The sequence below is a fragment of the Dendrobates tinctorius genome, unplaced genomic scaffold (genome assembly GCF_039654945.1).
Source record: "Dendrobates tinctorius isolate UK_male_01 unplaced genomic scaffold, ASM3965494v1 ptg000388l, whole genome shotgun sequence".
NCBI lineage: Eukaryota > Metazoa > Chordata > Amphibia > Anura > Dendrobatidae > Dendrobates > Dendrobates tinctorius.
The window spans coordinates 2297623-2307442 of NW_027362054.1; the positions used below are offsets into that span (position 1 = coordinate 2297623).

The window sequence follows — 9820 nt, forward strand, 5'->3', positions numbered from 1 at the left end:
ATGGGGCTCCAGCCTTACTTTGGAATGGAGGGGTAAAGAATAACTGTTCCACAATTAGTAGAACCTCAGCAATTGGAGGAGGCACTCGGCTTAAATAAAAAAAATCCAGTGAAATGTCCTTTTTAGAGGAAACATTCTTTATAACTAATTGCCTTGTGTGACAGGTTTTAATTTCTTCTGCTTTGAGTTCTTTGGTGCTGCGCCCATAGAGGGGCAGAATTTGGCCCATTCCCTAAAAAAGGCCTGTGAATACCAGATATTGGGGATTCAGCATCTTCATTTTTGTTCCCACCACTTATCCAGCTGAGTAAGCAAATAAAACTCCCTTTGTCATATTCACATCCTAATATTATACCCAGTGGGTATTCTGTCACTTTGCTTCTTCTCGACAAACATTCATTCAAGTTTGAAAGTAGCATTTACTCCTACAGAAATTGCTGTTGCTTTGAGCAGCTCATTCTTTGCCTATCTTTACTTACTTGGGTCTCTTTACAATTATCCTGAGATGAGTTTCTTGGGAAGCCCTAGATATACAGGCTTTGTTAGATTTAATCTTCTTAGCATCTCCTCTTCATATCACAGGCTGCAATACTGTTGATACTAACACTGTATCATGAGGCCGTGCACTATTCAGTTGGCTAGGAATGACAAGCTGAACCATATTGTGGCGTTATTGTTATAACTGGAAATATTTAGCCTTAAAACCATCACATCTTGCTTCTGAATATAATTGTTGTCCTTCTGGCTAGCAGAACAGTATCTGCTATGATTCATTTTTTCCAATATTTGTGTTGAGGTACCTTGGTTTGGCATGAATCCCTATGTATAAGGTACATGAGGTTAAGCAAATAATACTGTTATCAGTGCAGGATTATCAGTGCTAGCTGAAAAAGTCTACATTCTATGTACATTGAGTGAAGTGTACGATACAGTTCTGTACGGCACCATGATTTATGTATTATTTTTTAATATGATCTCAAAGAACTCCAAGCTGAAAGTCTGTGCCTCACCTATGAGCAGTAAGTCATGTCCCTGATTTATTGTGTGTGCAGTGCCAGCCTTTAAGTCTTCACGCTCCAGCGCTAGTCCATGACCTAAAATCAGATTGCTACTGCTCCCAACCTTTCAAAATAGAGGCAACTGAAAGTGGTAGTTTACTCAGTGCAGAGGATAGGAGAGTGATTTTCACAGGCACTCGTGGACTATTTGTGTCGTAGTGCAGTTCAAACAGGTGACATGACAACACCAGTGAAAGGTGCAGTGACACCTCTCTGTCACCTTCTCGGCCCGACTCCTGTAACCTCGGCCACAGCACAGAAGTTCACAACCGTCTAGCCCTAAAGAAGTGCTGTTGCAAATTCGCCCTGTTGTACCTGGTGTTCCTGTCTTTTCGCTTGGACTGCAGAAGTTTGGAGACTTCTCAAAATACACCAAATCTCTAGAAGAAGGCATAGCATGAGAAGGGTTCTCGGGTTCCAGATGTGGGAGATCACTACGAGAACTTCCACGGTTGCTGCCACGGTTGCTGCCATTGTTACTGTATGTGACTTTTGAGGCACCATCAAACCGATCTTTCAGAGCATCCCCCACTGCCCGAAATGGAGGAAGACGCATCCAGCAGGTTCGAAGAGAGCAGGATCCTGACATTCCGTGACACTTGCATTCCTGACGCATCTCCATCATCACGGTCTACAAGATACAAGACAAAATCCTTGAATAAACCAAAATAATACTGAGGTGTACTCTAACTTTCTTTTTCTGAATCAAAATTAAAATTTAATGATCCTCTATAGTGACTCATCTTACAAGTAGAGATGAGCGAATTTGTTTGGTTTTTGTCCCTGAATCTGATTTTGACATATTCGAGCCGTATTCGAACGCTATTCGTGCTGAATGTATGTTTAATGTTCGGTTCCGAACATATTCGGTAATTTCTACTCCCATTGACTCTAATGACGTTCGGCTGTGTTCGACGAATATTGCAAAAATAATGTTCGATGCCGATCATATTCAGAACCGAATCCGAACAAATTTGCTCATCTCTACTTACAAGTACACGTACTGTGTTCTAAGGAATAGAAATTTCAGCAAAAATTAATTTTGTTTTATTGGTATGTTCAGAGTTAGAGCATTGGGTAGAGTAGAGTATATCCTAAAACTGTGGCAAGTTCATGTACAGATCAGCGATAACATTAAATTCACCTGCTAATTATTGTATAAAGTTCACCTAAAGCCAAAAAAAATCTGCAACCCATCTAGGATAGGACTCCATAAGACCGCTGACAATGTCCTTTGGCATCTGGTTTTTCAGGTGTTCAATTCTATTAGGGAATTTGGAGGACAAATCATCACTTTGAGCTTTTTGCAATGTTTCTATAACTGTTTATGAACAATTTTTGAAAGGTGGCAGGGCATATTAGTGTGATATAAAAGGGCCATTGTCATTAGGGGGACACAGTTGCCATGAAGTGGTGTACTTTTCCTGCAACAATGTTAAGCATGATGGTACGTGTCAAAGTAGCAGCCTTATGATTGCTAGTACCTGGGGTTATCCAGCAGAACATTGTCTAGACCATGACTCTGCCTCCTCCTGCTTGACTTCTTTCTATAGTGCACTATGGTGCCATGTCTTCCCTAGATACGAGGCACATATGCACCTGGTCACCCACACAAAGCATATAAAAATGACCTTCATCTGACCTGGCCAGGTTCTTAATTTCTCTACAGTACAATTTTGAGGCTTATGTGCCTAGCCTAGCAATGTTTTGGTGGTGCACAAGGGTTAGCATGGGTACCTTCACTGATCTGTGCCTACCCAGCCTTGAAAACTCATCATGACCACATTGCTGGAGTACCAGTTCTCCTTCCTTACCAGTTCCTCAACTTTGGGTAAGGTATTATTAACCACTGCATAGTGGAAACACCTCATAAGTAGAGTTGAGCGACTTTGGTCGGATCGGGTTTTGTGAAACACGAATTAAACAAAATTTGAGTCTGATGAAACTGGTCCGACTAGGGCAAAAAAAGTTGGAGTTTCGTCCGAAACCCGACCCCAATGCAAGTCAATGGGAAATAAAAGTCGGCATTGAGCGGATGACATTCATCCACTCAATGCCAACTTTTATTCCCCATTGACTTGCTTTGGGGTGGGGTTTCGGACGAAACTCCGACTTTTTTTTGCCTTAGTCGGACCAGTTTCATCCGACACTCAAATTTTGTTTCAGTCGGGTTTCACCAAACCCGATCCGACCAAAGTCGCTCAACTCTACTCATAAGTCTTGTCGTTTTGTAGATAATCTGAGCTAATCACCTTTTCATCATAATTTGGCCCTTGTCAAAATGGCACAGATTCTAACACTTGTCCATTTTTATTGCTTCCAATGTATCAACTTTAAGATCTAGCTACATCTCTCGACATGTGCCATTGTCATGAGAAACTCACTTCACCTGTCAGTGGTATTGAGATGATCAGTGGGAAATTTCGATTTCCATTCAATATAATAAATTAGATCCAGTGAAATTAATGACGATGGAAAAACTAAACTTACCATTCTGCCTGCTTGGTTATTGTGTAGATTTACCAAATACTTTAGGTCTCTCCCTCTTTCACTGGAGTCAACAAACTCTTTTCCTATGAACCTTCCAAATTCAATGTTGTCACTGCAGCCTCCCCAGTGCCAATCTGGTCCTCCGGGGCCTCGACGCCGGTAATCACATGAGCAGGATTCAATTGAACCCTCTGAACAGGAACGGGCCACCGAATGAGTAACACCAGCACTAGTGATGGCAAACACAAAGGCAGTCTCCCTGCAGCCTGCAATAGGTGGAAACATCTATTACTAAGGGTATACTTACACACAATTAATGGGTAATAACATAGAGAAGTTAATTAATATCATTTTGGGGACACATTTTAATGAATTTTCAATCTTTAACCCTCTATGCAATCAATTTGTATATAAACAAACAGTAACCTATTTTTGTTTATTTCTGCATGAATATCATTTATTCCTTACCTCGGCTAATTATTTTGCCAAACACTTGATTTCCAGGTCCAGTAGGACAGTTCCAACGACGGTTTCGAAATTGCCACTTGCATTCTCGGATGGCACTGAGAAGCCCACGTGTAATGCTTTGTAGGATGCCTGGGTTTTGACGTATTAGTCGTCTTTGTCTTCTGCTTAAAAGTTGAAGACTTGGATCTAGCACAAGAGTAACTGGGCCTATGTCTGTTCCTGGGAGCACGTTTCCATTGGAAGCTATGTTTACTATACCCCTGAAAGATATGACATGTTAAACAATAGAGACTATTGAGCATCAATACAATCAACCAACACGAGCAAATAGACTGACTAGGATGCTGTACAGGTTGTGTTACATGGAAATATGTACATATATTCTGCACATTTTTCTGCATTCCTTATGCAAATACGACTGTGTGGACTGTTGACAGCCATACATATGTCTAGTTATACTTGGACTATCATACTCTGTAATCACAGAGCTATAATAAGTATCACCTCTGCTTTCCTCCTGCTCCCTTTACACTTTGGGCAACCACACGACTCTCTTATGTGCATACAGATGTGTAAGTCACAGTGTTATGTTACCATAGCTGTGGTTAGATGCATATCGATTGATGAGGTAAGCAAGGGAAGTGGAGAATGAGAATTCATGTAATTCATAGTATGGCTGCTTTGTGGGTTCAATCTAATGAAACAGTTCACATGAAACCATTGAGACAATGAATTTGAAAACAGAACAATATAAGTAAACAAATTACAATGTGTCATGATAAAGTAGAATAACCTATATCATATATATAATAAGTGGAAATGAATAGAGCTGCATCCAATAAAGTGACAGACTGTCTTAAGCCTTGTTGTAGTCTTTTGAGCCTCATGTTGAGTAACAATATAACAGTACCATACTTAATTAACTCAACCATCCATCCATCCATTCATCCATCCATACATCCTTCCATTCATCCATCCATTCATTCATTCATTGCATGTAGACAAGTTAGCAAATCATATAGCTATTTCAGCATTTGGTTTGCATAAGTAAATATTGAAAAATGCATCAAAATGCTACAATTCGCATAGATTAGATAGCAACTCATTGTAGCATACAGTCGACAGGTGTTAGTCAGTGTAACTAATATAAATAACAGTAATCGTCATAGATTAAAATAAATGTAATATTAGTAATATTATTTGCATCCTTTTTACATTATACAACATAAAATAAGTCGCAGATTGGACTATTTGCTTGGTTATAGACGGGATGCCTTCAATCTGGATGGAATCATGATTATGAAGGTAAGGAGCGCTACTATTACAGTTGCTGTGATTGTAGTAGATGCAGATTAGGTTTATTATGTCATACCCAGTGTGATATATTATATATGGTAAATGAGGCACAGGCATGAACAGGCGTAGAGGAATATAGCTGCATATTGTTTTAGTTTGGAGTGAGTATAAATGATGTACTGATAACATAGAATCCACAAGCTATACACTTATAGGCACTGACGGGAGCATTCTTTGTGATACTGCTGTCTGTTTTAGGCTTCATTCCCACGATTATTTTTCAGTGAGTTTTTTACCCTGTGTATTTTCGAACAGTAATCTATTTTATTTAATGGGTGCAGAACTGGTGCCGAAAATCTGCAACATCAAAAAGTCACCAAAGGCTCATTCTGGGAACGTAGCCTTATGGACTATTGTACTTGCATGAGTAAAGAATTAAAGTATTTTTTTTTTTAATTCAGCATTGGCAGCATGTATTATGAAATATTATATTATATCAGCAAGCTGTATTGCTAAATGTTTCTATACTTCTTGTCATATTAAATGAAGCTTTGTTACTATGATTAGAGTAAGGGTGAGGAATAGGTGCATTATTACTAGATATTGGTATACAATGAAGCAGGTTAGGTTTAGTGACATCCTATTTAGCTATTTGAATACAATGTAATTCTATGCAATCATGCAAAAACATAAGAGACATGCTATGTGCACTACTATCCATCATTTGTGCAGTGTGCAACACCCAGCACAGGTGCAATGCAGAGAATAGAAGTGGCTGCAGACTTGTACAGTGAGCAGAGAACAGTCGGCTGAATTAAATTCAGTGTGTTCTTATACAGTAAGAGTAGCTAGTTACAAACATTCATAGATTTAGGTTTCCATTTAAAAAAAAATAAAACAACTTGACAAATATTTATCAAATGCTATTCTCCATTAGGTTTCCTGAAAATATTTTACATGAATACATTTAATACCGTGATTGAGCTAGACACGTATAACCAGAATATATACCAGTCTGTCCCTATTATTGTACATACTTGTGCTCCACATTTAGCCCACCATGGTACATAGGACCCCAGCAAAGACCACTTACCACCACTTGCCGCTGTTGTTCACAGCCATCGTATTGGACAAGGAGGAGAATGCCAGAACCCATAAAGTCTTCAGGCCAACTAGGAAAGTAAGGATCTTCATATCTGCAGTGGATTCAGCAGGTGCTTTCGCAGGATGGACCAAGTCTCTGGAGGCTTCTGCTCATAAGTTTAGGTCCACCTGAAGACACTACAGATGCAGGCAGCTCAATGTCAGGAGGTGCTTTGAGGTATGTTTCATTCAATTTTGAGTTTTCAGTATTTCTATTGTCACTGTTGCCCCCCTCCAAAAAAAAGAGAATGTTGCTATGGATGTAAATTGTCTTGGATGCAGGGATATATGATGAGAAGTAGTGGAAAGTTGGAGACAAGATCCCAGTCAGCAGTGAATAAGTAGACCTCAGCTTATGCTAACAATGATGATCCAGGGACATGTTCTGCCCCTACTGAGTAGGTGACACAGCGGTCAGGAGCTGTCTTTCCATCAGAGGAGGCCAAAGAGAAAGAAGGTGGAGAGAGAGATTAATACCCTTAATGGCCATAGAGACCAGCTCAGTCATTGTACAATTCCTCCCCAATCCTTCTCTGCATGACAGCCACTAAATCCAAAGCAGAGGGGGCAATCCTCCCACCCCCACATCTTCAGATTTTACTTCTTCAACTATGGTGAAAAAAAATCAGAGCCAGAGGGAGCTTTTTGTGTTTCTCCAGTAACTCAACAAAACCATCTAGTGCATGTTGTCCTATGGTTCAGTAAAATGTCACAATGCAATGTCTTTGGTTTCTCAGCCACTGGCGATGTGGTGTGCAGAGCAGAAGTTCTGAGGAGCCTCCTATGTGCATGGTTATTGACAGACACCAGGTTCTGTCCAGACTCTGTGCAGTGTGCAGGTCTTATTATTTGTCCAGCAGATCCCACACAGTCTTTTTTTTGCCTCTCCCCTTCCTGGAATATCCTATCATACTGACATTAGAGGCTGCTACACGTTGAGGCTACTTTGGGAGCTCAGCATCTCTGAGGTTTCTCTAGTGGCTTTTTCCCTTCTGCTTTTTTTTTAAACTTTTGCTTCTTTGGCAGCTGCTTTACAAACGTCATTTTGGTTTATGCTTCTGTTACCAATGTGCTGTGTTCGCCTTTTAGCCAGTCAGGGACTTGCATTGCCATCCTGTGCAGGAAGTTCATTGACCACCAATGATAATAGCACATTATGTCAGCATTAACCTGTGCTTCTTGTGTCATAAAACACTATAAATAATGCATTGCTTTAATGTAACTGCTAAGTGAATGCTGCCATTAGTCACAAATGAGAAATGGCTGTTGGATTTAGTATTGTTGATCTGACTAATATACCTGTGCACCTCTGAATTATGAATACTCATGAATAAATGTAGCTTAGGCTTAGATCCTGTTGAAGGAAATAGAACATATTTGCATTATATGGTACTGTATATACCATGTCATATAGCAAATTTAACTTAAAATTTTCACGTTTTTAAATTATAACCCATTAATTACTATGATGATTATTTAAATATTTGTCCAAAATAATTTTGCTGCGTGCACATATCCTTATAAAGAAGTTGTAGCCGTTTTAAATTAAAGATCGCTTAAAAACTATTATTGTGTCCAACAGTTCTCTGTTTCTAGATGTAGAGAACAATGTACCTACTCATAAATGCATGCAACATTCTACCCCTTGCATAGATTATAAAAGTGCATCTTACAGTTATGTATCTAAATACCCTAAGACAAGCATAATGGTTAGCTAATACCTCTGGCACAACCTAAATGCTATCCCTGTTATAGCCTTGCTGAAAGGTGTATTTTTATAAAATGTTCACTGTTGCTTAGACATTTCTTGTACAGTTTTGTATGTTATTGCTGTCCCCTTTATTGCAGTGCTCTATAGCAGACCTGAACACCCCCTTTTGAAAGTACCACAGCTTGTTAACGCTTTTTGTAGCCAGTCAAGTGTCTTTCAATACTTGTTTGAGGGAAATTCATCCATTTTTCCTTGGAAAATTCTTCCAGTTCTGTGAGATTCCTGAGTCGCCTAGATTTTCAATGATTTTCAGATTAGGGGACTGTGAGGGCCACGGGGTTACCGTGACAGAGAGGAGCAGAAGACTGCAGCGTCTGATTGCATCTACTCCTGTGCTGAAAGAAGCACTTCACCTTTTTAAACCGTGCAAATTTCTTTTGGCAGTGCAGGAGTTAATTGGCCACGTTGAGAGCTCTGGGAGCTAGGACTCTCAGCTGAGCACGGTAGCCACTCCTATCCCCTGTGTAATCTGGGTCCTGACTGACACATGGTCAGAGATAGCTTTTGCCGCATAGCTGGAAGGATAGTATTTGGTGGTTATGTGAGAAGGCGTTTGGTGGGTTTATCTGTGACTGTTGTTTGGTTTAGTTAGTGTGATAATTCCCTTCTCTTCCCCTACTTTGGTTTTACCTCATCCTCCACTCCCCGATGCATTCCTCTGTTATATGTGAGTGAATATTTCTTGTGGATTTTGACGTGTATGTATGTGCATGTGTGTATGTAGGATAAATACCCACTGGTAGAAGCTTGATTTGCATCAAGAATTTGTTGAAATTTCAAGAATCCATTCTTCCCTCTACCTATGAAATGTTCCCTGTGCCATTGGCTGCAACACAAACCTCAAAGCATAATTGATCCACCCCCATGCTTAAAGGTTGGCGAGATGTTCTTTATCTGAAATTCTGTGCCCTTTTTTCTCCACACATACCTTTGATCATTTGTGGAAAAAGAGTTCTATTTTAACCTCATCGGTGTATAAGACTTGTTTCCAAAATGCATGAGACTTATTAAGTTGCTCTTTTGCATAATTTTGATGCTGAATTTTATGGTGAGAACACAGGAGAAGTTTCTTCTGATGACTCTTGCATGAAGGCCATATTTGTGCAGGTGTCTCTGGACAGTAGAACAATGTACCACAACTCCAGAGTCTGCTACATCTGTCTGAAGGTCTTTTGCAGTCATGCGGGGGATTCTGATTTGCCTTTGCAGCAGTTCTACCAGCAGCTCTCAATGAAATTTTGCTTGATTTTCCAGATCTTACCTTGACCTCCACTGTTGCTGGTAAGTGCCATTTCTTAATTACATTTCGAACTGAGGAAAGGGAAACTTGAAGACCTTTTGCTATATTTCTATAGCCTTCTCCTGCTTTGTGGGCCTCCACCATTTTCATTTTCTGAGTGCTAGGCAGCTGCTTGGAAGAACCCATGGCTACTTCTTTTTGGCACAAGGTTAGAGGAGGCTGAGTTTTCATAAAGCTGGGAAATTTACGTCACCTGACCTTTCCTAATGATGATGGTGACCCTAGCAGGCCAATTAAGGTCTGAAACCTTGGTCAAAGTTATCTGATCACACAAATCTCCAAGGTTGCGCAAAC

General features: G+C 40.0%; 1 protein-coding gene across 1 annotated transcript; it reads right to left on the reverse strand.

Moving 5' to 3' along the window:
- Positions 1–1185: 1185 nt before the first annotated feature.
- Positions 1186–6506, reverse strand: WNT1 (Wnt family member 1). The gene is made up of 4 exons (XM_073563413.1): positions 6406–6506; positions 4017–4276; positions 3549–3814; positions 1186–1689 (listed from the first exon to the last, which is right to left on the reverse strand). The coding sequence occupies exons 1-4, from the start codon at positions 6504–6506 to the stop codon at positions 1186–1188; spliced, it is 1131 nt and encodes a 376-aa protein (XP_073419514.1).
- Positions 6507–9820: the final 3314 nt, after the last annotated feature.

Excerpts from the sequence above, each read along its gene's own strand:
- WNT1 (XM_073563413.1), bottom strand. The coding sequence starts at position 6,506 with ATGAAGATCCTTACTTTCCTAGTTGGCCTGAAGACTTTATGGGTTCTG. Across the intron at positions 3,815-4,016 it reads TGGCAAAATAATTAGCCGAG|GCTGCAGGGAGACTGCCTTT; the intron begins GTAAGGAATAAA and ends CACCTATTGCAG. Across the intron at positions 1,690-3,548 it reads ATAACCAAGCAGGCAGAATG|ACCGTGATGATGGAGATGCG; the intron begins GTAAGTTTAGTT and ends TGTATCTTGTAG.